Source organism: Zeugodacus cucurbitae, chromosome 6, assembly GCF_028554725.1.
Source record: "Zeugodacus cucurbitae isolate PBARC_wt_2022May chromosome 6, idZeuCucr1.2, whole genome shotgun sequence".
Classification (NCBI taxonomy): Eukaryota; Metazoa; Arthropoda; class Insecta; order Diptera; family Tephritidae; genus Zeugodacus; species Zeugodacus cucurbitae.
In genome coordinates, this window is record NC_071671.1 from 51,261,233 (window position 1) to 51,287,855 (window position 26,623).

Here is a 26,623-nt window from a genome sequence, read left to right on the forward strand (position 1 = left end):
GCTGATTCGTATTATCCCTGCAACTCCCCTGTTTTATTTGTTTTTTTTTTCACACCAGATAAAGAAAATAAATGATAATGTTTGTTTTTGTTGTAGCAACTGTCTTAGATGTATTTATGTTTGTCATCGAAGTAATTGAGTTGAGTGCCGGATATCTGACATCTGTACGAGTTCCTAGAACAGTCGAACCTACGTAACCGAAAAGGATACGGTTTTATAAAGTTTTTTTCAATAAGAGCGCTACAAAAACGGTTTAGGAAATCAATGCAATTCTGTATGCCAGTGAAAGAACATTCGATGCTATTAAATATGGATCTCGATTTTTTTTGCATAGCCACCATGCAGAAGCATAATTTTCGACGGTTTCAAGTATAAACCGGCGGATTCATGTTTGATATTCGCACAAAGTTCATTAATCGTCGCTGGCTTGTTGAGAGAAAAGAAAATAGTCTAACGTCGTCAAATCACACGGCCAATTGACAGGTCCATTTCATGAGATAACACGTTCACCTATCTTGGTTTTCAATAAATCGATTGTGACATTCGCTGTGTGGCTTTTGGCCCCGTCCTGTTGGAACTATTTATTGTCCAAGTCCATATCATCCAATTCAGGCCAAAAATATTCGGTTATCATTGAGCGGTACCGATTTCCATTCACAGTAACGTGCCGTACAACCCAATGTCGCTGCCGGTCCATAAACCACACCAAACCGTAATTTTTTTCAATATTGCTGCCTGACCAATAACGCATATTTTACCTATTGACGAAGACATTCAACCATAAATTGTACGAAGAGCTTTTAAAGTTGAGGCCCCTGACTCCGACATTCGGTAGTAAATTTTGATAATATCGACTCGTTGTTGGATCATATATCTTTCCATGACGAAATGGCATACCTTACTGAAGAGAAATGTCAAAAGAGCGGGACTACTTTTGTAGCCTCCCTATTGAAAACCCCTTTATTATTTAGTCAACAACCCGTCGTTTCAAGTTTAATACTATTATGAAAAGCTTGCTTATGACGCTTTTACAGAAAAGCTTTCGAAGATCTAATCATCTAATAATAAAGTGAGGTTATTTTATTTCTTTCTTGGATAAATTTTCTTTTGTTGATCAGAAGAACTTTGATAGAGGCAACTATCGAAAACGATCTTATTGATATAATTCTCAATATACTACTACTTTAGGCTTTTCATCCATATTTAAACACTGATTAAAACGGCTATTGAACTTTTGTAAAGTACCTTTTTTTGAATGATAACCTTTTTTATAATACAAAATACACAAGAGAGGTTTAATAATGTCTATCGCATTATTGGATCATGTTGTTGAATATTACATTGACGGGAATTCGAATCAGCAACTCATCTATTAGTATTTCCGTACCCAAAATCCTCCTTTACGCCAAGCTTTTGAGCACTAATTACACAACTAGAACAAAAGGCGTTTTTATTGTAATTTATCAGTTATACCAGTAGTCGCTCACTATATAAGCGCGGTAGCGTAAACAAATATATATTTTTCCAATTTAACATATCTGCCACCGAGCAATAGTTAGCATAGCACTAGCTAGTAAGCAACTAAATTAGTGACCTTTCGCCAGCACAAACGATTGACTTTCACTAATAGCACCGTTGAATAACAAGAACAAAAAACAAAAACAAAAGAAGAAATAAGCAAATAAATTAAGTGCTCCTCAGTCAGCTTTTTAGTTGTTGTTGTTGTTATGTTGTTATTTTTCCTGCATTTGCTAGTTAATTCACTGCCTTCGCTGCCTCGCTTAGCTGCATGCTAATACTTAGTATAGGTGTTTGACAATTGTTGTGTGCGTATGTACATACATATATATAGTTTATATGTATTGTATAGATGTATATTGTAGTAATTGTGGTGGTTGTGTACCAGAGTAGTTACATATTTGCATTTAATGAAATCGCGTTTAATTAGGCTTATTGCCGCAAACACTGCCACGTGCTGCTGCCAATGATGTACATGAACTTGAATGCCAATGCAGCCAATATCAACAATTACAACAACAACAATATCAACAAACACTCTACCGTTATCAATATCCACATCAATACTACAACAACGTCGACATGTCTGGCCCCATCGCCACCAGCATCGATATTGTTGACATAATCGCCGATGGCATTGCGTATGGCACTGCGGCCGATATTGCCACCGGTGCGTTTGGTGGTAAGTAGGTGTATGTAGTATCCACAAGAGAACCTCCTCCTAAATTCAAAATTTTCTATGTGTGTATTGGTGTAAATAGTTATTGGTGATTTTTTGTATATATTTATGTATGTGTGGATCGGTGTGTGTGTATGTGTGCGGGCACTTTGTTTACTATATTTGCACAATGCATATCTCCCAAGGCATGCTTTAATTGACTTACTTCTTCTTAGCATAAATGCATATTTGAGCACTTCGCAATTAGAATAGGTCTATTATGTAATAGTAGATTCTAAAGTGTTTCATTTGCGTCATTTGAAGAAAAGAAAAATATTCGAAAATATTTCCACCTAATTATTCTATATTTTGTATCATCGCAAGGTTCTTGTGGCATTTCATTTAATTTTGTGATATTTTTGAAAATGGCGTTCCCTTAAATGTTGTTTTATTTCCTCAAATATTAGGCATATCATATACTAGATATACAAGCATACATACTTATGATATATAATTACATATATATTTACATATATACACTTCCAATAACCACTTACATTTGAACAACAACCCATTAATGGTCTCCCAAAATTAATTGTATCAATTGTCGATGAACATTTACAACTAATGGCATCGTTACAAGCCCCCCACTCGTCACTGTGCTCGGTCTAAATGTTTTAATTTTAATTTTTTTATTTTTTTTTCCTATTTTTTAATAATTAATTATTATTTAAATTTTCATTTATTTTTTTTTGTTATTTTTCTCATTTTTTTAATTTTTAGAATTATTTCCATTTTTTATTTTTTTTTATTTATTTTTTGTTAATTTTTTTTCGAATTCCGTAATCATCCACTCATCTTCTTCAATTTTGCTTTAATTGTTGTGTTTGTCAACCAATTTACAATTTATCGCACTTACTTTACTCTTGGTAATCTCAAATAACTAAAAAAACATATTTAACTCTTTATTTATTTAGCTACAACCGCTCCACTCGCTGTGGATGTGCCTGAGACCTCGTATTCCAGCAGCGAAGATGAGGAAGATTTCTACGATGCAAATGATGATCCATTCACTAGTATGGGGAACTCGCCGAGCTAGTAAGTACAAAAATACTTTATTAATAAACAAATGAAAGAAAGGGTCATTTAGTGTACGATAGGGGTACAACACTAGTAAATGCAATTATGATAAATGTTCTATTTATATAATAGAGGGCAGCCCGTTGACTATTCATGAGTATTTTAAAAAGGGAAAGCGGAAAAGTTTTGCAAAATATCCGATTTATTTCTGAACACAACGACTTTTGGCTTGATATACTAGAGTCAGTGATGCTCCCACTTCTTTTTCTTGCGAAATGCAAAGTAGTCTAAATAGTTTCTACATTTCGGCGTCCAATCGGGATAGTTGAAACCAGACATGGTTTTGTTCTTCTCCTGGTAGTCGATGTAGAACCCAGAAGACGATGGCAATCACCTTTATCGCCGATAATACAGTCGTCACTCTCTTTGGAGTACGTTCGCCGTGTGAAGTCCACAAGTACGATTGTTTTGGTCTCTGGTGTTCACTAGTGAATCCATATTTCATTGACGGACATGAAACGACTCAGAAATTAACTTTTCGCTTAAACAGCGCCTCGAAAAGTGGTATCATGATTGCGCCTGACGCACGGCACATATCGCGCCGACATCGTTTTTATACCCAAGATTTTGTGTAGGACATGATCCACGCGTTCTTTTAAGTCGCTTACTGTTTGTGCTATCTCGCAACATTTCAATCGGCGGTCGATCAATATGAGATTTCGGACTTTTGCCACGTTAACAAAAACTGGCGTCAATTTATCTAATATCCGTAGATAATGCTACTTTCGTCTGCAATCAAAACAAAGCTCGATGCTCGATTCGTCGCCTAGGAAAATGTACTACGAGGTAGTAAATTTCTAGTGACGCTATTGGACGGTGAGGATTAGTGCTTATCGGACCTCTCTCGAATATAACCTCCTATAATTATTAGTTTAGAGAATTTATAAACTAGCCAAATTTGAAAACTGTTTGAAACACCTATTGGATAAGAATAATGAAGCTAATTATATTGGAAGGACATGCTTTGGGTAAGAAATAGGTTCCAGACTTAGTACAACAAATGTCTTTACTACCGTTTTGCTAGTTTTTTTGAGTTATCCTCTACACTCATTTAAATAGTTTCTCGGTCCAAATACACCTTTAAACAGCTTCTGTATTTTAATCTGGAGCTTTTTTTATATTAGAAATACATATGTATATTCAAAGGCTTGACATTGCTTGTTGAGTGGGCGTTGTTGTTGGAAATAATGTATTTTTTTTGTAATATCGAATTTTTCCACAATTTCTCAGTCGTCTCACTACACACCAGGTGGTTCCCTACCTTGTCTACAGTTTCTTCCTATCCACTCATTTTCATATTCAAATTTTCTATTTCCCTCCTAAACAACTGCAAACGTTGACTGATTTGTGTTTTGTGTCTGTTTTATTACAATTTTTTGTTTGTTTTTCTTTTTATTGTATTTATGTGCAAGGACATACCAAATGAAATCAATACACTTGTAATTGAAATTGTATATCAAAATGCATCGACTTGGAAACATTTTAAACTTTTTGTTATTGTTTTTTATTATTTTTGCTTTTCTGTTGCTATTTATTACGTTTTCTTATACGAGAAGTAGCAACAACACTCACTGCAGCTCATCTATAGTATCATTCATAATTTTGTATTTTCGCCTACTGTTTGTAAGCATCTATAATTAACCGCACTCGCGAGTGGAATGACTGAATGACTGTCGGCTGCCCATAAAAGAAAAGAAAGATATGCTGGCATCACACAATGTGAGAATGTACAATTTTAATGCAACGCAGTTGCCTCTAAGCATTGCACAGCGTATTGTCTTGCATATTTTCGCCACTGAAAAGCATGCAAAAAGTAACAACAACAAAGTGAAAATATACATATTTGTAATATTTCGGAATTAAAGATTTAAATGTGATTTACAACTCAAAACAATTGTGATTTCGCATGAGTTTACGTAATGTCGAGCGCAATGCTGCTGCGGCTCCAGTAGAAGACGAACGGTGCGTGTAAGTGCAATATTAAAATTGAAGAAATTAAGAAAAAAATGAAAGTTTGAAAATAGTGAATGTGTTGTAAAAAAAAAACCGTCCGACCAATATAATTTATAATATAAGATGTGTGTTCAAAAAATAACGGGAATTTTCCGTTTTTGAAAATAATATTTATTCATTTGTCTACATTAATGTTGTCACTCTCAAAATAGTCCCTATTCCATATGCCAGCACTGCTTCCGATGGTCGAAACCCTTCTCAAACTCGATTTTTGGGATAGCTTAGGGCTTTTCAAGCAAGCTCATAAAAAAATGTCCAATCTTAGCGCTGCTACAGACAAATAGTTCAGGGGTATTAACATAATAAAAAATAAAAATTAAAATTCCCGTTATTTTTTGAACAGACCTCTTATAATATACATACATACATATATGTAAATTTCTCTTAGTATACATATGTGTACGTGAATTCGTTGACATTGAAAATCCACTTGATTTATGGATTAATTGAATGCTTGCCATAATGTCAGCGCAGTGACACAACCGGCGGACCGACCATCTAACCTTAGCATTAACATTAACTCCGGTGGCCCGACGCTCAAGTTCAAGGTCACGCTCAACCAACCAACTACAAACTCACAGAAAAAGTGTTCGAGCGGAAGTTGTAACGGCACGCTTGTGATAACCACAGCGTAAAATGGCTGAAGTAGCGCGTAAGTTAAGCGCCAAGCCAAGTCGCGTATTAATTAGATTCGCTGCGTAAAGTCTCAGCTGTTCTATAGCGTTGCTAGAGATGGAGGCGTCAAGTGAGCAATCAACAAACACTAAAGTGGCTTCAGTGTGTAGTAAAGCAACCATATGCGTTGCTCGGTTGCTCGCTATTAAGCAATTGCGGTGGCTTTAATAATAGCTGTGAGTTTATATATGCGCGTTTATATTCATATATTAATAATATAGCCGCAGACTCACACTGTCTTTAATTTCCTCTGCTTTGGTGGGTGTGTAAATGTCGTAATATGTATAACGGAACAACAACAAAAACAAATTTATTAATTTTGTATACTTTGTTTTTGCTTACTCTCTTTTGTTACCACATTCGCGGTGTTTTTGTGTAAATTTTGTGTTATGTTTTTGTTTATATTTTAACTCTTTCTTGCAATCCATACAATTTTCAGTTTATGTGTGTGTGGCTGACAAAGCGTATGTGCTCTCTTTGAATCCTCATAACAGCTTTTCGCCTTACTGAGCATTGTATCCTTTCTAGAGACATGCGCTTTAACAGTGCTGTTGCTCCCACGAGCGAAAAGTGTTACTTTGCTCCAACTTGAAGGGTCTATTTTGAAGTGGTTGGGCGATTATTCGACAACAAATGTTTGTAAGCCCATCCTCATCTACGTGTAATGTCCGTCTTGACACCATATTCAAATTAAGAAGTCATTACTAATTTAATTTGCCTCCAGCTGCTGACTTATTTTTATGACAACTTTGACAATTAAAATTCCGATGTGGTAGGGTTCTGTAAAATATTAATTTTGTGCTAGTTGTTGTTGTAGAAAATTCTAAGTTCTGCCTAGGTTGGGAAAATCGTTGCCGGCTGTCGTCGAGGTCATCTTTAAGAGCTCTAGAAGCGTATCATTAACATCAGATTTCTCCCTAAGGTTAGAGATATTCTAAATAACTTTGACTTACTAAGGTTAAGATGTGCTATATTTGTAAGAATATATCCTTCATGTCAAAAGACAGCCAATGCTACAATGTACTTATTTATAAGTTGGTTTAAATCAACTCATCCCTTCCCTATGGTCCTATTCTCTTAGAATGAATACCTAACCTCTGAAAAATGGTTCAAAGCAGCAACAAAGTGTTTCATGAATGTAATTTTTAAAAACAAATCCTTAATGTAATTTAAAGACTCTTTACATATTGAACTGTTTGGGTAAAATACGAACAAGCGATTTCAAAGCGAAATGAGATCTGCTGCACATTCTGGAAAATAATGAGGTAACGTAATTGATGTTGAAGTCAGTTAGCCGTCTATAGGGGTTCCTCTGTCGTTGTAGCGGTTTTTTAGACCCCACTTTGAGAACAAATTAATTGTCGTCGAGGCCATCTAACGGGAGAAACCTGATGTTCCGACGCAATCGAAACATAGGAGAGTGTTAGATGGGTGGGATTCACCTGGCATACAATGAAGTAAATCACATGGGTAGACTCATTACACGATGGAGTCTAATCCGGATAAATAGGAGTTTAACCTATAACAGTATACAGAGCGAATTTCCTCTCCGGAACTTAAAGAGTTCAGTGAACCTCTGGCTTCTCCTAGCTAAAAAAAAAATATCTTGCAATCAAGTTCAGTTTTATCTTAATTCTTATTTCAACTGTACTTTAGTCGCTCCCGCGTATAATAAATTGGCTCCGATCGTAAACATCAAGGAAAGTCGACTGTCCTTAATTAAAAGGAGAGCTATTCTTTAAAGTCATGCTCAGTCCAACACATCCATTATTGGACATATTGATTCTACATTAGATCTCAATAATACCAAGCAGAGTTATTCGTCTCGCACGGTCTAGTTCATTAACACTAGTACAAACAATTTATCCACATGAAAACGAGTCGCCTTGCTGGTGATGCATGCAAAAGTTGTACTTCCCGAAGACTTCCGTGGAATATCTAAATCAATAAAAGACCTGCTTTAGAAAGTTTCATGTCTGTAATAGAATGTCACGCATTGCTTATTGAGCGATTAAGGGATTTCATCTCGCGTACTGTTAATAAAAAAATCCAATACTTAAATGCCTGCAGATTCGACGCCGCATCATTAACAAGTGCCAACACATCATTACGTACATTTTCTCTCTGCTCTCGCTGTACTCACATTGCGAAAAACTCGTGCGCTCTCTTACACTTGATTTCCGGTGGCTCCTCAAAGTATGCCTGTTAACTGAAGTGCACTCGAAAATGTTACATGCGCGCTGCACGCTCACTTCCTACGCGACCCCAGTGTGCGGTAATACTATTTTAACGACCGACAGTAGTAGTGCCTCGGCTGTGCTCAAGTATCGACTGTGTTTACTTTAGTAACGAAAACAACGAAAAACATCACATTTTATTGCTTTAAAAAAATATTTGTTAGAACAAATTTACAAACAAAACAGTTCTTTGTATTTGTTTTTACCGTTAAACCGCAGTAGCGGTCGAAGTTGAAAGGCGAGCAAACAAAGAAAGTTGCGGTTTTGTGCTAAATTCGTTCGAATCATACAACAAAAACACGAAATTCGATAAAACCGTTGAATAATTTTCGTTGAAATTTGGCATGTTTTCAAGTTGATATGACGCATCTCGGTGGCGGCAGCTGACGTCGTTGCATGTTGCTACCCGCTCGACGTTCGCCATTGTGTCGATAATTCCATAGAGATTTACTTGTTTGTGTGCAATGAATCGCGTATTTTATTGTACTCAACATGTATTGAGCCGTTGGAGTAAGCAATAAATTAAATAGAGCGGAACGGTTCCAGCGCCTAAAATTATGCAAGACATTAGTGTTGGCGTTTAATGTCATTGGGTCGTCTAGTATAACTGCCGGTCGACACAGATTCGGCATAACGGGATATAATATATAATATGAGTTATTACAAACAACAACAATACATTACACTAACACACACGAACAACGGCATTTTACTTACTTACAATTGTGTCACGCATCGCTCTACAGACGCATTTAAGCGCACAGCAGCCGTGTAGAGGAATTGAATGCGTGAACATCCGAGAATACACGCACACACATAAAATACGGTTTACGCCAGATTTACGCGCGGCACACACACACATTCACCATTAGTCGGTACTTGAGGCAATCCAGCAGCAATCATTTGCTCCGACAGCCAGTTAGCCAGGCAGCCAGTCGGGCCATCAGTCACTGAGCCAACTAAAGCTGCTTGACTTAGTCGTCGCAAATATTTGCACGCACAGCTGGCAGCACACGCACAGTAGTACTTTATATACATATAGGGGGGTCTTGAAGTGTGCGGACATGTTCAAGAAATGGGTGCGACGCGTCAGTTTCAGGTACGTACGGGGGATTTCAAGTCATACAAACGCCGTGTTCAAGCATATTTTATAGTTTTTATACTCTCGCAACAAATGTTGCTAAAGAGAGTATTATAGTTTTGTTCACATAACGGTTGTTTGTAACACCCAAAACTAAACGAGTTAGATATAGGGTTATATAAACCAAAGTGATCAGGGTGAAGAGTGGAGTTCAAATCCGAATGTCTGTCTGTCCGTCTGTCCGTCCGTCCGTCCGTCTGTGCAAGCTGTAACTTGAGTAAAAAAAGATATCTTGATGAAACTTGGCACACTTATTTCTTGGCACCATAGGAAGGTTGCTTTCGAAAATGAGCAAAATCGGACCACTGCCACGCCCACAAAATGGCGAAAACCGAAAACACATAAAGTGCCATAACTAAGCCATAAATAAAGTTATGGAAATAAAATTTGGTATGAAGGATCGCACTATGAAGAGGCATATTTGGATGCAATTTTTTTGGGGAAGTGGGCGTGGTCCCGTCCCCTACTAAGTTTTTTGTACATATCTCGCAAACCAATAGAGCTATATAAACCAAACTTTCTGCAGTCGTTTTTTTAGCCACTTCCTAATACAGTCCAAAAATGAAAGAAATCGGATTATAACCACGCCCACCTCCCATACAAAAGTTAGGTTGAAAATTACTAAAAGTAGGTTAACTCATTAACGAAAAACGTCAGAAACACTAAATTTCACATAAGAAATGGCAGATGAAAGCTGAACTCAGATTTTTTACAAAATGGAAAATGGGCATGGCGTCGCCCACTTATGGGTCAAAAACCATATCTCAGGAACCACTCTACCGATTTCAATGAAACTTGGTTTGTAGTAGTTTCCTTACATCCCAATGATATGCTGTGAAAATAGGCCAAATCGCTTCACAACCACGCATACTTCCTATATACCAGAACTTTGAAGACGACCTGAATCGTTTACTTTACAATATATAAAGTAAGTACTAGTGTAGATATCGGTGCAGAACTTTGCACAAATACTATGTTAATAGTGTGGCAGCCCCATTCTAAAAATCGCCGAAATCGGACCATAAGTTTTTAAGGCCCCATATATCGAACACGAGGACCTCGGTGCTTCTATCCTAATATTATGGTTTCCAACTTTCAATGGACTTTATACAATATATATGACGAATATGTGGGTCAAATTGGGTATTATATAATATAAGGAAAGTTAAATAAATAAATTGCGAGAGTATAAAATGTTCGGTTACACCCGAACTTAGCCCTTCCTTACTTGTTTTTACTTGTATATGTGATTCTATTAAAAAGTATGTAACTTTGTTTTTATATTCGTCCTTCACCCGTTTACTTTACTATCATGGTTCTTTGGCCGCTTTGTTGTCGTAAATCGGCATTTTGTTGCATCTTTTGCACTTCCATAAATATTTAACGGCTATGCGAAAGTATTTAGCCGCATTCACAGCATGAGGGTGGTAGAAAAGGGTACTGAGAATTGGTAGATCTCAAAAAAACAAAAGAAAATAGCAAAATAAAAGGAGCTGAAGGCTCTCTGTGTCTCAAAAAACATTTTATAACATTTTTTGTAGTGAAAAAATTTTCAAAGTTGTCCCTATTTGCAAATAACTGGGACAGTCGATTTTCATAAGCTCCTCTTGAAACGAAACTTCATCAGCAGAATCAAACGCCGTATACAGGAAGATATAGTAATTACTTGATTCCAGGTCTGGACTAAAAAGTGGATGCGTTGCACTGACTAGTATCTATCACCGTGTGGACCCTGCCCTATTGACTAAGACTAGTAAAGAGTTTGGCCGTAATATAGCAGGTCATAGTAAATGATTTCCTTTCAATTCCACCAGGCACATTGCAAAATCTTCGGCACCTAGTGCCTAGTTAGGCTACCATTTGAGTCGGCTCACCGATATTCGATCTCAGCCGTTTTGGCTTTACATTGAAATTTGCGATTCAGTAGCGATTCGCTGATGGAAATTCGATACATGTAGTTTTTTGCGTTAATAGTGGCAACCATACATCGAGCTCCTTGTTGTCCACATATTTATTTAAATGTTTCCAAATGGCTATTTGAAGAATTATTAGCTTCTAGGGAATCGAGAGAGTTCTTCAATGACGGTCGGACTCGACGATCTCCATTTTTTACCAATATTTTCGATAATTCACTTTTCAGAGTAGAGGAGCTTTGGCTTCAAAATCACCGGAACTCAAAATTGCGCGTGATTGGCTTCCAGTATCAAAACCATAGACATTATTTACATTCTCAACAGCCTTCATCTGTATAATTTGTTTTTTTTTTCTCTATTTACTCGTGACCATCTTCGATGCGTGCTTAAAAAATACTGAGCCAAGCAATTACAAACTCTGAATAAGTTTTAATTGGGACAGAATTTTATCTTTTTAACACTATATAACGCAATCAGATCGCTTATACAATTCCATTATTTATAATTCAATTTTTTTATTTTAATTTGTAGCGCCACGCGTGGCTTTTCCGTGGAAACCACATCGCCAACATATGAAAATGCACCGGAAGCACAACCACAAAAGGATGCCAGCGCCAAGTCATCCATTGTCGATCGTCTGGACGACTATCAAACGGCATTGACTACGGTAGCGGAAAACATAACCGCTGGTGCGCCGAAAGGCGCTACTGCGTCGGCGTCGCAACGGTTAAGTGCCGGCGATAAAACATTCCAAAAATACGGCGATGACGATAGCATCGATTACGATGCACTGTACGAAGAGGAGGAAGACTCCACGATCAGCATGGAGGCGCATGGTTCCATGATATCACATCTCATATCGCAAGTGAAGATCGGCATGGACTTGACGAAGGTTGTGTTGCCCACTTTCATTCTGGAGCGACGCTCATTGCTGGAGATGTACGCTGATTACTTTGCACATCCGGATCTGTTTCTGAGGTATGTTTAAACTATTTTAATGTGTATGTTTGTAATTAAGTGTAGTTGTTGTTTCATTGCAGAATTGCTGAGATGGAGACGCCACGCGAACGCATTGTCGAAACATGTCGTTGGTATTTGAGTGCCTATCACGCTGGTCGTAAAAGTGCGGTAGCCAAGAAACCATACAATCCCATATTGGGCGAAGTGTTTCAATGCCATTGGGATTTGCCAGGTTAGTAAGGCCACCGTATTTGAAACATTAGTGAATATCGGAGCATTCCCGGCAATGATATTTGTGGACAGTTCCTACGACCTCTGGATTCGTTTCCACGACAGTCGAATCCACTTACCGGCATCCACATGAAAACCTTAAAATATGTTGTTCTGTCGCTCAACAACAACAACAATTTCGTATCTTTCGATCCTTGTCTCCTATTTTTAGTGAACTTTTTTGTGGCACAAACCACAATCTCTTACAATATTAAATTGTTATTAATCTTTATATTATATTTATCGATTTGGCAACATCATTCCAGTAAGTCAGCAATTCATGCGCACTTCCAGGAATGCTGACACGAACATAGCATAAAAGGAAATAACTAATAAATAAGTAACAGTTAGGTATGCAAGCACCTGCTGGTATAAAACTTAGTGCATAAGCCTAATTATGCCCCTTTTAACTTAGCAGCGACTACGTGCGCATCGGCGCTTAAAATATATTATTAAATTAATTCTAACCAAAGCGTTTTATTTCGGGAACCACAATAATCACCACATTGGTGACCCCGACGTGATTTACGGTTAGTTATTCCGCGTTTTTAAGTAAAATTTAAAATTCGCAACTCGTCCGTAAATTTCTTAGCTAAAGTGCTTTTTTAATTCGTGCACTTGGTGAAGTGATTTTTGTGGTTAACCGCGCACGTGGTCGCTCGCCCTACAAATTGGAGCCTTTTGGTGTTTTCTTGCACGGTGACTATCTCGACGTGGGAGTGAAGTACACAAATTTTGCAAAGAATTTAACATCATCCATTCGACATGCCAGACAACGCTAGTGTTCAAGCCGCCGACAGCATCACGCCGCTTCAACGTGTGTCTATACGATGTCCGCTTTTCAATTCGGAAAGGCCAGCCTTATGGTTCGCTCAGCTAGAAGGACAATTCCACCTGGCCGGGATCTCAGACGAAATCACACAGTACCATTACGCTTCTTCGCACCTTGACCCGAAGGCTGCCGCAGAGGTGGAAGATCTCCTCTTGAAGATTCCAACAGAAGCACCATACACTCGTCTCAAAGGTACACTCGTCGAACGTCTCACGCTCTCTCGAGACGCTCGATTACAACAACTTCTCGAACAAGAAACTTTGGGCGACAGAAAGCCGTCGCAATTTCTGCGCCATCTTAGAAGCCTCGACAATACCGTTCCTGACAATATTCTACGTACAAAGTGGCTGAGCAGACTTCCGATGACAACGCAATCAATACTTGCATCCCATGCAGACATTAACCTCGACAAGCTAGCATCTCTGGCAGATAAAATACATGACATCGCATTGCCCACAGCACAAATCAATTCCGTTCAACACCAACCGTCGAATCTCGCATTTCTCGTCTCGAAGCTTCAATCAACGAGCTAACCTCGATGTTTAAAGGCAGAGGTACTACCCGCTCTCGCCAGCGCTCTCGTTCACGTAGGTTTTCACCAGCAGCTAACAACAATATGTGCTGGTATCATCAAACTTTCGGCAATAAAGCAAACCGTTGCAAATCGCCATGCACGTACCAGGGAAACTTTCCGTCGGACCGTTAGTGGCGGTTAACGGCTCCTCACTCGATTCCAACCGCCTTTTCGTAACAGATCGCGCCACCAAAATCCAATTTTTAGTGGATACTGGCGCTGATCTCTGCACTTTTCCCAAATCTCTCGCATCTTGGTCAACGGAACGAGCAAATTATAATCTCACAGCGGCAAACGGATCTACAATCAACACTTACGGCTGCATAACTCTATCATTAAATTTTGGACTTAGACGAAATTTCACATGGCGCTTCGTAGTGGCGGACATATCCAAACCTATTATTGGCGCAGACTTTTTGGCACATTTCGGCATCTTACCCGATCTTAAGAACAGCTGTCTTATTGATTCGATAACCGGATTAAAAGTAGCATGTAAATTATCAGTATCCAATATCATTTCAGAAGTCAAAGTATTGCCTGTCGATCCTATATGGGCAGACACACTCAAGAAGTTTCCTAATCTGACGAAGCCTGAAGGAATCTGTCAACCAACAAAACATACAACGCTGCACCACATTGCTACTACACCAGGACCTCCCGTCTCCTGTAAGGCACGAAGACTCGTCCCTGACAAACTAAAAATTGCAAAGGCGGAATTCGATAAAATGCTACAACTGGGAATCGCTCAACGCTCGAAGAGTTCCTGGTCATCTCCGCTGCACCTGGTCCCGAAAAAGACAGGTGAATGGCGACCTTGTGGAGATTTTCGTCGACTTAATGCGCGTACATTGCCTGACAGATATCCCGTTCGTGTTTTGGAAGATTTTACTGCCAATTTAGCCGGCAAAACCATATTTTCAACAATTGATCTCGTCCGCGCTTTTCATCAAATACCAGTTGCCAAAGAAGATGTTGACAAAACGGCCATCATAACACCGTTTGGACTTTTCGAATTTCCGTTCATGACGTTCGGACTTCGAAACGCCGCGCAAACATTTCAACGATTTATCGACGAGGTGACACGGGGATTGGACGACTTCACATTCCCATATATAGACGACATCCTAATCGCTTCTAAAGACATTAAAGAGCACCACACGCATCTTCGTTTACTTTTCGAACGGCTCTCTCAGTATGGTGTCGTAATTAACACCACTAAGTGCTGTTTTGGTCTTCCCGAAGTCGACTTTTTGGGACACCGCATCTCAGCAAAAGGGATTTTACCCCTTCCAGGTAAAGTAGACACGATCGTCAACTTCCCTCGCCCAACAACGATCCGAAAACTGCGTGAGTTCCTCGGTATGATCAATCGTGTTTTGGAAGATTTTACTGCCAATTTAGCCGGCAAAACCATATTTTCAACAATTGATCTCGTCCGCGCTTTTCATCAAATACCAGTTGCCAAAGAAGATGTTGACAAAACGGCCATCATAACACCGTTTGGACTTTTCGAATTTCCGTTCATGACGTTCGGACTTCGAAACGCCGCGCAAACATTTCAACGATTTATCGACGAGGTGACACGGGGATTGGACGACTTCACATTCCCATATATAGACGACATCCTAATCGCTTCTAAAGACATTAAAGAGCACCACACGCATCTTCGTTTACTTTTCGAACGGCTCTCTCAGTATGGTGTCGTAATTAACACCACTAAGTGCTGTTTTGGTCTTCCCGAAGTCGACTTTTTGGGACACCGCATCTCAGCAAAAGGGATTTTACCCCTTCCAGGTAAAGTAGACACGATCGTCAACTTCCCTCGCCCAACAACGATCCGAAAACTGCGTGAGTTCCTCGGTATGATCAATTTTTATCGAAAATTTCTTCAAAACGCTGCCAAGTTTCAGGCACCCTTGCACGAGTACATCCAAGGGGCTTCAATAAAAGGCTCTCACCCGGTTCCTTGGACTCCAGAGGGGGAAGCAGCATTCGTCACATGCAAGGAAGAGCTGCGCAAAGTTACGCTGTTAGCATATCCTGACACAACACTTCCTTGGGCCATCTTCACTGACGCCTCCGAGTACGCTATTGGCGCTGTGCTACAACAAAGACGTGGACAAAACTGGGAACCATTGGCTTTCTTCAGCCAAAAGCTTCAACCAGCTGTCAGGAAACACTGTCCTTACGATCGTGAGCTACATGCTATCTACGCTGCTTTACGAAAATTTCGCTATATTTTCGAAGCACGACATGTCACAGTCTTCACGGATCATAAACCTTTACTTCACGCCTTTTCCCAGGATCCCGATCGAGCGACACCTTGGCAATTTCATCGCTTAGATTTTATCAGCCAGTTTACCACAGATATTCAATACATATTTGGTAAGGACAACATCGTCGCAGATGCCCTTTCACGTATCGAAGAAATATCCACCGCAGTATCTACAAACGAACTTGGACAAGCACAAAGCGAAGACGAGGAACTTCAGCAACGTTTACGGGGAGAACAAGACGATTCATTAAATTTGCGACCAGTCAACATTCCAGGCTGCGATAAACCAATTTATTGCGACATATCTGGCGACCTTATTCGCCCATATGTCCCCGCATCGCTGAGAAAGCGAATATTCGACTCTCTCCATAGTATTAGTCATCCTGGATCACGAGCTTCTGCTAAATTATTAACACAACGTTATATCTGGCCTAGCATCAACCGAGACTGTCGCTTATGGGCCCGTACTTGTCTAGCTTGCCAACGAAACAAAGTATCTCGCCACGTTTTATCACCAATTCAAAATTTTTCAGGCCGCACAAGACGTTTTGAACACATCCACGTAGACATCATTGGACCATACGCACCATCAAGAGGGTACCGCAACTGCTTGACTATCATCGATCGGTTTACAAGATTTCCAGAAGCATTTCCTATTGAGAGTATTGGCGCCGATTGCGTCGCACGCACGCTTTTTGCAGGGTGGATATGCCGCTATGGCGTTCCCCTACGTATTACAACCGACCAGGGAACTCAATTCGAGAGTCAACTTTTTAACGCTCTCGCCCGTCTCATCGGCAGCAAACATATACATACCACTTTCCATCCGCAATCGAATGGAATGGTAGAACGTCTACATCGTCATTTGAAGGATGCGATCCGCTGTCATGAAAACAGCTCGTGGGTAGACATGCTACCTATTGTGTTACTCGGAATTCGTGCCGCTTGGAAGGAGGATCTTGGTGCCACTCCAGCCGATCTCGTATATGGAGAACCGATTCGTTTACCAGGCGAATTCCTCGCACCTTCACCACGACATTCATTGCCGCCGTCTAATGTTGCTGAAAGCTTAAGGAAATACTTCGAAGAGCTCGCACCGCAACCCGTAGCCCGACATGGTCAAAAGAAAACATTCATCTTTAAAGAACTAGCGACTTGTTCTCATGTTTTTGTTCGTCGTGACGCTCCACATCACTCATTTACTTCTCCGTACGAAGGGCCGCATCGAGTGATTTCAAGGCATGATAAATATTTCATCGTAGACGTCAGAGGCAAAAATACTACTATTTCAATCGACCGACTTAAGCCGGTATATTTACTTCCCGACGATACTGAACAGAACAACTATAACGACAACAACACAACGTTCATTTCATCAAATTCCCCAGAGTCATCCGAACCTGGGACATCACGACTTTCATCGTCATATCGTCCAGACACCGACTTAAGCTTTTCTTCGCCGTCTCCTAAAAGACGAGTCAAATTTCGCTAAACATTGTTACATTTCTTTTCTATTTAGTTATTGCTAACTTTCTCCAACAAGGGGAGTATTTGTGGCACAAACCACAATCTCTTACAATATTAAATTGTTATTAATCTTTATATTATATTTATCGATTTGGCAACATCATTCCAGTAAGTCAGCAATTCATGCGCACTTCCAGGAATGCTGACACGAACATAGCATAAAAGGAAACAACTAATAAATAAGTAACAGTTAGGTATGCAAGCACCTGCTGGTATAAAACTTAGTGCATAAGCCTAATTATGCCCCTTTTAACTTAGCAGCGACTACGTGCGCATCGGCGCTTAAAATATATTATTAAATTAATTCTAACCAAAGCGTTTTATTTCGGGAACCACAATAATCACCACAATAATCAATAAAAATTCTTGCACTTTCAGACGAAACGCCCGATGACAATGTCGTGAGTGATGGACCGGTTCCCTGGTGTCATCGCAATCAGCTGACGTTCTTAGCCGAACAGGTTTCGCATCATCCGCCAAGTGCGTATTCGAAATTAAAAATCTTGCTTTGTAAAAAATAAATAATCCAACTTTCGATTTCAGTTTCCGCCTTCTATGCTGAGCATGTCAATAAGAAAATCACGTTTTCCGCGCACGTTTGGACCAAATCGAAATTTCTAGGCCTTTCAATTGGCGTACACAATATCGGTGAAGGTATTGTGACGCTGGTGGATCACAGCGAAGAGTATATTGTCACATTTCCGAATGGCTATGGCAGGTATGAACTCATCAATATCTCAATATTCAGAATGAAGCTACTTTAATGCACTTCTCTTACCGTTAGATCTATTTTAACCGTCCCTTGGATCGAATTGGGTGGCACAGTCGAAATACGTTGCCCGCAAACCGGTTATCACGCGACAATTGAGTTCTTAACTAAGCCATTTTATGGCGGCAAGCGCAACAAAGTGACGGCTGAAGTGGGTCCACACTTAAAAAATTATATAATACTTCTTCTAACTGTTTTTTTCTACTTTTATTGAATGTAGATTTACGCGCCCAACGAAAAGAAACCATTTGCTTCGATAGCGGGCGAGTGGAGCGGCCTCATGGAAGCCAAATGGCATGATAAAAATGTAATTTTTACTCACTTACGTTTGTGCTACAACAGTTTATTTAAGTTTTTTGTACCTTTCAGTATGCTTGTGTAATTTTATTAACCGTAATTTGTATTGCTATATACATTTCCTAAACACACCTCTTGCTCTCTATATGTTTATAACTATAAGTTTCCATACAGTAACCTACAAACGTTCTCTCTCGCTCTGTATCTCTCAACAAATTACTCCGTCCTAACCTCAAAAAATACAAAACAAAAACAAAAAAACTACACCAAAACGATTATTGTACTTCTCTCTTAAATATTTTGAGCCAGTTACCATACCAGTTTACTTTGTTTATCTAGAAAATTAAATTTTTACTACTCTAAGTACCGTTATTTGTTTTGGTCTCTCTCTTGCATTGCTGTTCTGTATAAATTTGTGTGTATTTTATTTGTTATTACGAAATTATTTTCCTAAGCTAACCTCAAATTCAAACTGACAAAAAACTCACAGTATGCAGTATATATATATACATATGTGTTGTGTTCCAATTGTTAAATTGCAAAAACTTTAAACATGCAAAAAATGTTTAATTTTTAATTTTCTAGAAAACTGAAGTATTCGTAGACGTAAATCGTATTCCAATATTTAAGAAACAAGTTCGACCAATCGTTGAACAAGAAGAATATGAATCCAGACGCGTATGGAAGGAAGTGACCGCGGGACTCAAGTAAAACAAAATTTTCTTACTACTACTACTACTGTTATATTTACTTTAATTCTTTTTGTTGGAATTTTTCGACTAAAATATTGTTTTTTTTTCACTCCTCATAGGTTCAATGACATCGAAAAGGCCACAAATGCTAAATGTGCCGTGGAACAAATACAACGTGATGAGGCGAAGAATCGCAAGGACACAGAGACACAGTGGGAGCACAAGGTGAGTGAAAGAACATGATTTGTTTTTGGTGTTTTATAAAACAAAATTCGAAAACATTTAATTTTTGGAAATGTAATTTTGTCGAACTATAACCTCAAATTGAACATAACATCTTCACATACTATTATACATATTCAAATGAAAACTAGAAGTAATTTTACATAAAAAAAATTGAGAGAATTTAAAGATAAGTCATATGTTGTTGTTGTTGTAGACAGCTAAAATATAATCCTTTACCGTTTATAACTCGGAATTATAACGGTTCTGATGTGTCTGATATGTATCCCTTCCTTACCAATGGCGACTCTTGCGATTCTTCGTTCGCTCAATTTGAAAAAAAAAAATAAATAAACAACAGAATGAGAAGGCTAGTTGGCGTTCACTCCCGAAAACTATGTAATTTTTATGTCTCAAAGCCAACAGTTTTAGAAAGTGCGAGTTGTCGAGTCCTAACCTCTTAAAAATCCGGGTTCGTTCCGTTTAATTACAACCGATTGACGTTGTTGTTGTTTTTATAGTAAATAATTTGGAGGAAATTTGTCAGTTGGCAGTCCTTGATTGGATAAAAATTTTGGTTCATTTCGTGTCGTAAATCCGACTGTCGGAACCAGTTGCCTCGGGTATAGTGGAGACTATCGTCTGGGTCTAATTCGATTCTGCTTAGATTAAACTACTCAAAAATTAAGACTCCATTCCAATATTTTTTGGGACCTTTTTGGATACAACAACAACATATGTTTGGACAACAACAGAATTTTGGACCTTTTTGGATACATTTTGAGACTTAACCAACTCACAATCGCTTTCCTTTTCAACCATCTCTATAAAACCAGTCTGATGGAATCACTTAAAACCATCACGGAGACGGATTCTATATAACTAATACAACAACAACATATTTTTTGACCAAGAAATGAACTCCGAGGTCATTTTCTAAACCTTAAAGAACACATTTATAATATTGCAAAAACAACATATAAATAGACAACAAATAAGATTTTGAAAAACTTAACCTAAAAATAATTCACCGATCGAAAATTGAAACCCTGTTATTATAGCGGACTGACCTGTGGTTAGATGACCTAAATACTAAGTTCTAGTACATAATCTGCCTCTCATAAAAGTATCTAGCGCATCTAAAAACAATTTTTGAAACTTTAATTGAAAAACAAAAAACTTTAAAATTTATCTGAGTTTGGATTCCATCACTTCACATCATCACACCTAATTCGATTTCCGTTTTCACCAACTCTTTCCCCCACATTTTACAGTATTTCCGCCCCGTTGGTGATAACTGGATCTACGCGAAGCCACTTAGCCAGCGCGTTTATCAGCAAGAGAAGGAGAGCAAAAGATAATAAAGACGGCACGGCAATCAATCACAAGGCAGCGAAACCGAAACTCCGACGACAAGTAAAGATAAATTCGAAGAAGAACAACAACAAGAAGAAGAGTAAGACTAAAAAGATTACAAGCAAAATAGTGAAATGTTATAAATGTGTGCGAGAGCAGCTGAAGATGTGTGTGTGAGGTGCGATTTATTAAGCGGAAGCAACAAGCAAACATACATACAAACAAGCATTCATATCAAAGAACGTAGCAACTTGAGAAGCGAGAAACGAGAAGCTTACGATGATGCAGATCCCAAAGGCAAAGGAGGCGAATGAAGCACATACACACCAACACACGACTATAATTAAAGATGCTGTCATTGACTATATATACTATATATATATGTATACGTATATGTATATGTATAAAGTGGCCAAACGACGCAAAAGGACAACGAAGATGTATGTAAAGTGAAAATAGAAATAGAAATGTTGTAAACGAAAAATGAGACAAAGCTGTGAGGTACAATATTCCTGCACCCCTCGCCCCGCCCACAAGTACTTTCGTTCTCGAAGTACTTTTGGACAGTATTATAGCCGATGGCACCTAACGGCATTTCGTAGTTGTACCGTTAAGTGTACGAATGTGTTGCGACGAAGTGGTTGTGTGACAAGTCGGAAGAGTTACGGACGCGCGCCGTTGTTATACATAGAGACATGTGAACCAGTAGCTGTTAAGCCAATGTTGCCGGAACATATAAAAAAATCGTATTAAAAATAGGTTAAATACAAAATAAAATTTACAATTTACTTTATGGATGGAACCAACAAACTGATAACCAAAACACAATTTAATAGCACTCGTAAGGCATTTTAAGTGAAATTGTAAAAGAAAATTCAACTAAAATACACAACCAAAACAAGAAAAAAAATCTGCAATAAATACACACAATACATACATACATTTAGTAAAAGTGTAACGAAGCAAGTGAAAAATAAATAAAAAATTAAAAAAAAATTGAAATTAATTAATGAAAACTTACAGTAAGAACAACAATGTGTGCATGCTTGACTTGTACACGTTCATATCGCTGCTAGTATATAATGTAATGGCAAATATATATTACATAGAAGCATATGGGAAGCGGTTCAAAAACTATAAAAAACTAGCTTGTAGACTTAAATAAACACATACATACATACAAACATATACAAATATAGCAATTCTATTTTTCATATGTGAGTCAAAGAGTAAAATGTTAGTAAATAATCAAAAATAATCACTTGGTTTGCAATTTTGCTAAATTAGTGTAAATAATATAAATATTAATTTGAAAAAAAATAATGATACTTAAAAATTAATTTAAAAATAATTAAAAAAAATTTATTATGTAATAATAGCAAAAAATATTTTTTTATAATTAATTTGAAAAATAATAATTTCTAAAATTCATTTAAAAAATTCACAAGAAATAAGTTTTAATAACTAAAATTTAATTAAAAATTATTTAAAAATTTAATTTAAAAATTACAATTTCTAAAATTCATTTAAAAAGTTCACAAAAAAATAATTTGTAAAAGTTAATAATTTTGTTGAAAAAATAATAATTTTGTAGAAAAAAAACAATAATATTTAAAATTTAATTTAAAAAATTACCAAAAAACAACTTTAATAATTAATTAAAAAATAATAACTGCTAAAAATTCATTTAAAAAATTAAAAACGTAATAATTTTTAACAATCAATTTAAGATATTAATACAAAATAATTTTTAATAATTAAAAATTGTGTTGAAAAAAATATAATTTGTAAAAATTAATTTAAAAAATAATGCAAAATAATTTGTAAAAAATAATGAAAAATTTAAGATTTAAATACAGAATATCTCAGTTAAAATAGCGCGCATTAACAACATTACATATATATAAATTTAGCGCCGCAATAATGTCTTCAACTAATTTCGAAACTTAGAATTTATTTAAAAAAAGAATTAACTTTTTACTAAAAGCCTAAATTACATATTCAAAACCTGCAACAACTAATGTATACAATCAAATTGTATTTGTAATATACGCCACATACATACATAGCTACAAATAATGGTTCTCAGCTAAACTACCGAAATTATGCCTTTTCCCACTTTACGCTTAAAGCCAACAAAAACAACAAATTTTCATTTTCAAATACGCTTAATACTCTGCGTAACTGTTTGCTGCCTGCACCACCAAGCAACTGATTGCAAAAAAAAAGACAACTTCAAAAACAATTTTTTTTTAATAAAATTAATGAACCAAAAAAAAATTTTTTTAATTTTCTTAATTTTTTTTTAATTAAATCTTTCTTAAAAAATATGGCCACATTTTTAAATAAAAATAAAAATATATAAAATATTTCAAGCATCGAAAGCTGAAAATTAACAACAGCAACAACAAATGTGTCATATTTAATTAATATTTTCACAAAACAAACCAGCAAGTCCTCCCATAGTTCCATGATTTTATTACATTAATGCATAATATATTTTATTAACCACACATTTGTAAACAATTAACGTAAAATTTAATGAATCACATTTATTTACACATACATACATACATACTATGTATATTAAATATATTCTAAGAATATCCACAAAGTTAACAAATTGCAAAGGAAAAAATAAATAAATTTAAACAACAACAAAAAAGCATATACATATAATAACTATAAAACACCAGTAAAGTCAAAAATTAAACTAAAATATTAACGAACGCAATCACAAATAACGTTTGCACTTACGTTTATGTATAAAGAGAATTAACGTTAAAATGAAATTATTCCAACTTAACAATTTAACAAGCCTAAAAAGACTCTAATAACCTACTCACCACAACTAAAACACTAAATTTCTCTGCTAAGTTGTTCAAAAACACTTTTTTTTCAATTACAACACACACTTTCGAAACACAATTTAATTATGAAATTAACATTTTACCAAATTTTTGCACAACAAAAACACTTGTTTTATAACAAAAAAGTTAATTTACCACAAAAAGAAGTTAATCCGCTCCAAGTATCTTTACTTTAAAAGTATATACAAATATATTAATTAATTTTAATATTTTGTAAGTTTGCGGGAAAAGCGTTATTCCTGCTATCAGAAGAAGCCTTTTTACGCGCACTCACAGTCGTGCAGAAAAGTATGAATTATTGCTGTATGATAAATTTATATAGTCTACTATAATTATTTCACACATACATACATGCATACAAACGTACATAGTTACTTATGTATGTATGCATGCGTATCTATCTAGTATGTGTTAGGTAAACAATTTATAAAAAATACTAAATTGAAATTATATAAATAATAATAATGCAATAACAATCCTATAATGTTATATAGAAATCCAATTTTGTTTTTACTTTTCATTAACTACTAATTATTAAAAACTTTAAAAGATAAATAAAATTGTTTGGAAAAGTATAAAAATAATGTTTTATGTATATTTTTAGGTAAAATAAAAAAAAACGAGTAAGCAAAATAAAATTTAAAAAATATATATTTAGTATAAAACTTTTTTCCAAACCAAAAGGTAAAAAAAATGTAATTAATTAAAAAAAAAAATAATTATTTTTTTTAATAAAAAACATTTTTTTCTTTTTTTCGTTTTCTAAAAAATTTATATGTCATATTAATTACAATAAATTTTAAGAATAATAATTTTTTTCAAATATGAAAAAACTGTTAAACATAAAATTTAAATATTTTTTTTTGTTTTTTACAATAAAGTTTATTTTATAATATTTCTTTTTATAAAAAAATAATTTGTCATATTACTGTCTAATTAAAACATTCATGTTAAATATTATTTATCAGTTCGATTTTTTTAACTTTAAATTTCAATAATTTTTTATATATTAAAATATCAATATTATATTAAACAAGTAAGGAAGGGCTAAGTTCGGGTGTAACCGAACATTTTATACTCTCGCAATTTATTTATTAAACTTTATTTATATTATATAATATACAATTCGACCCACATATTCGTCATATATATTGTATAAAGTCCATTGAAAGTTGGAAGCCATAATATTGGGTTAGAAGCACCGAGGTCCTCATGTTCGATTAATGGGGCCTTGAAAACCTAAGGTCTGATTTCGGCGAATTTTAGAATGGGGCTGCCACACTATAAAGGTAGTATTTGTGCAAAGTTCTGCATCGATATCTTCACTAGTGCTTACTTTATATATTGTAAAGTAAACGATTCAGATCGTCTTCAAAGTTCTGCTATATAGGAAGTAGGCGTGGTTGTGAAGCGATTTGGCCTATTTTCACAACATATCATTGGGATGTAAGGAAATTATTACAAACCAAGTTTCATTGAAATCGGTCGAGTAGTTCCTGAGATATGGTTTTTGACCCATAAGTGGGCGACGCCATGCCCATTTTCCATTTTGTAAAAAATCTGAGTGCAGCTTTCATCTGTCATTTCTTATGTGAAATTTAGTGTTTCTGACGTTTTTCGTTAGTGAATTAACCCACTTTTAGTAATTTTCAACCTAACTTTTGTATGGGAGGTGGGCGTGGTTATGATCCGATTTCTTTCATTTTTGGACTGTATTAGGAAGTGGCTAAAAAAACGACTGCAGAAAGTTTGGTTTATATAGCTCGATTGGTTTGCGAGATATGTACAAAAAACTTAGTAGGGGGCGGGGCCACGCCCACTTCCCCAAAAAAATTACATCCAAATATGCCCCTTCGTAGTGCGATCCTTCATACCAAATTTTATTTCCATAGCTTTATTTATGGCTTAGTTATGGCACTTTATGTGTTTTCGGTTTTCGCCATTTTGTGGGCGTGGCAGTGGTCCGATTTTGCTCATTTTCGAAAGCAACCTTCCTATGGTGCCAAGAAATAAGTGTGCCAAGTTTCATCAAGATATCTTAATTTTTACTCAAGTTACAGCTTCCACAGACGGACGGACGGACAGACAGACATTCGGATTTGAACTCCACTCTTCACCCTGATCACTTTGGTATATATAACCCTATATCTAACTCGTTTAGTTTTGGGTGTTACAAACAACCGTTTTGTTAACAAAACTATAATACTCTCTTTAGCAACATTTGTTGCGAGAGTATAAAAATCAATAGTGTGAGCTCAATGAATTCGACAAACTCAACACAATTCTTCTGCTATCTGTACAGTTTAAGAAAAATTTTAATAGATATGTTTCCAGATTCTGAAAAATTAACCAAAATTTCATTAAAAAATTCAGCTTTTACTCAGAAATGTTTGTGTTGACACAGTTTCAAAAAAAGTCCTTGTGGTGACTATCATAAGTCCTTGGAGATTCGTCTAAAATCAATCGGATAAGAAATATTAGTTTTATAAATAGATAATCCTGGGCCTGTTCGGAGCTTTTTTTCAAAATTAACAAAATGGCGGTCTCAGAAAATATTTTGCCACATTTTCGGGAAAAAATCAATTAAGTTTATTGGTCTTAAAAAATCGAAATTTTTGAAAAAAATCATATTATGTATTCTAAAAGCTGTATAAATTTCATTAAAGTCTACAGAGCGGTTTTCC

The 26,623-nt window shown here is 36.3% G+C and overlaps 1 protein-coding gene across 3 annotated transcripts in view; it reads left to right on the plus strand.

Annotated features, from left to right (window-relative positions):
* The window catches only part of LOC105214479 (oxysterol-binding protein-related protein 9), a 35,060-nt gene extending 11,119 nt beyond the window's left edge, over positions 1–23,941 (plus strand). Inside the window, exons 6-16 of one of the 3 annotated variants that reach the window (XM_011187924.3) lie at positions 1,949–2,200; positions 3,154–3,274; positions 11,827–12,273; positions 12,336–12,487; positions 18,112–18,213; positions 18,277–18,451; positions 18,518–18,653; positions 18,723–18,809; positions 19,385–19,506; positions 19,611–19,716; positions 20,988–23,941. In XM_011187924.3, the coding sequence (XP_011186226.2) occupies positions 1,949–2,200; positions 3,154–3,274; positions 11,827–12,273; positions 12,336–12,487; positions 18,112–18,213; positions 18,277–18,451; positions 18,518–18,653; positions 18,723–18,809; positions 19,385–19,506; positions 19,611–19,716; positions 20,988–21,074 (1,787 nt within the window). In that variant the 3' untranslated portion in view covers positions 21,075–23,941. Of the gene's footprint in view, positions 1–1,948; positions 2,201–3,153; positions 3,275–9,118; positions 9,341–11,826; positions 12,274–12,335; positions 12,488–18,111; positions 18,214–18,276; positions 18,452–18,517; positions 18,654–18,722; positions 18,810–19,384; positions 19,507–19,610; positions 19,717–20,987 lie in introns of those variants that run through there. The other 2 variants (XM_011187926.3, XM_011187927.3) reach the window with 2 other exon arrangements.
* The last annotated feature ends 2,682 nt before the right edge of the window (positions 23,942–26,623 follow it).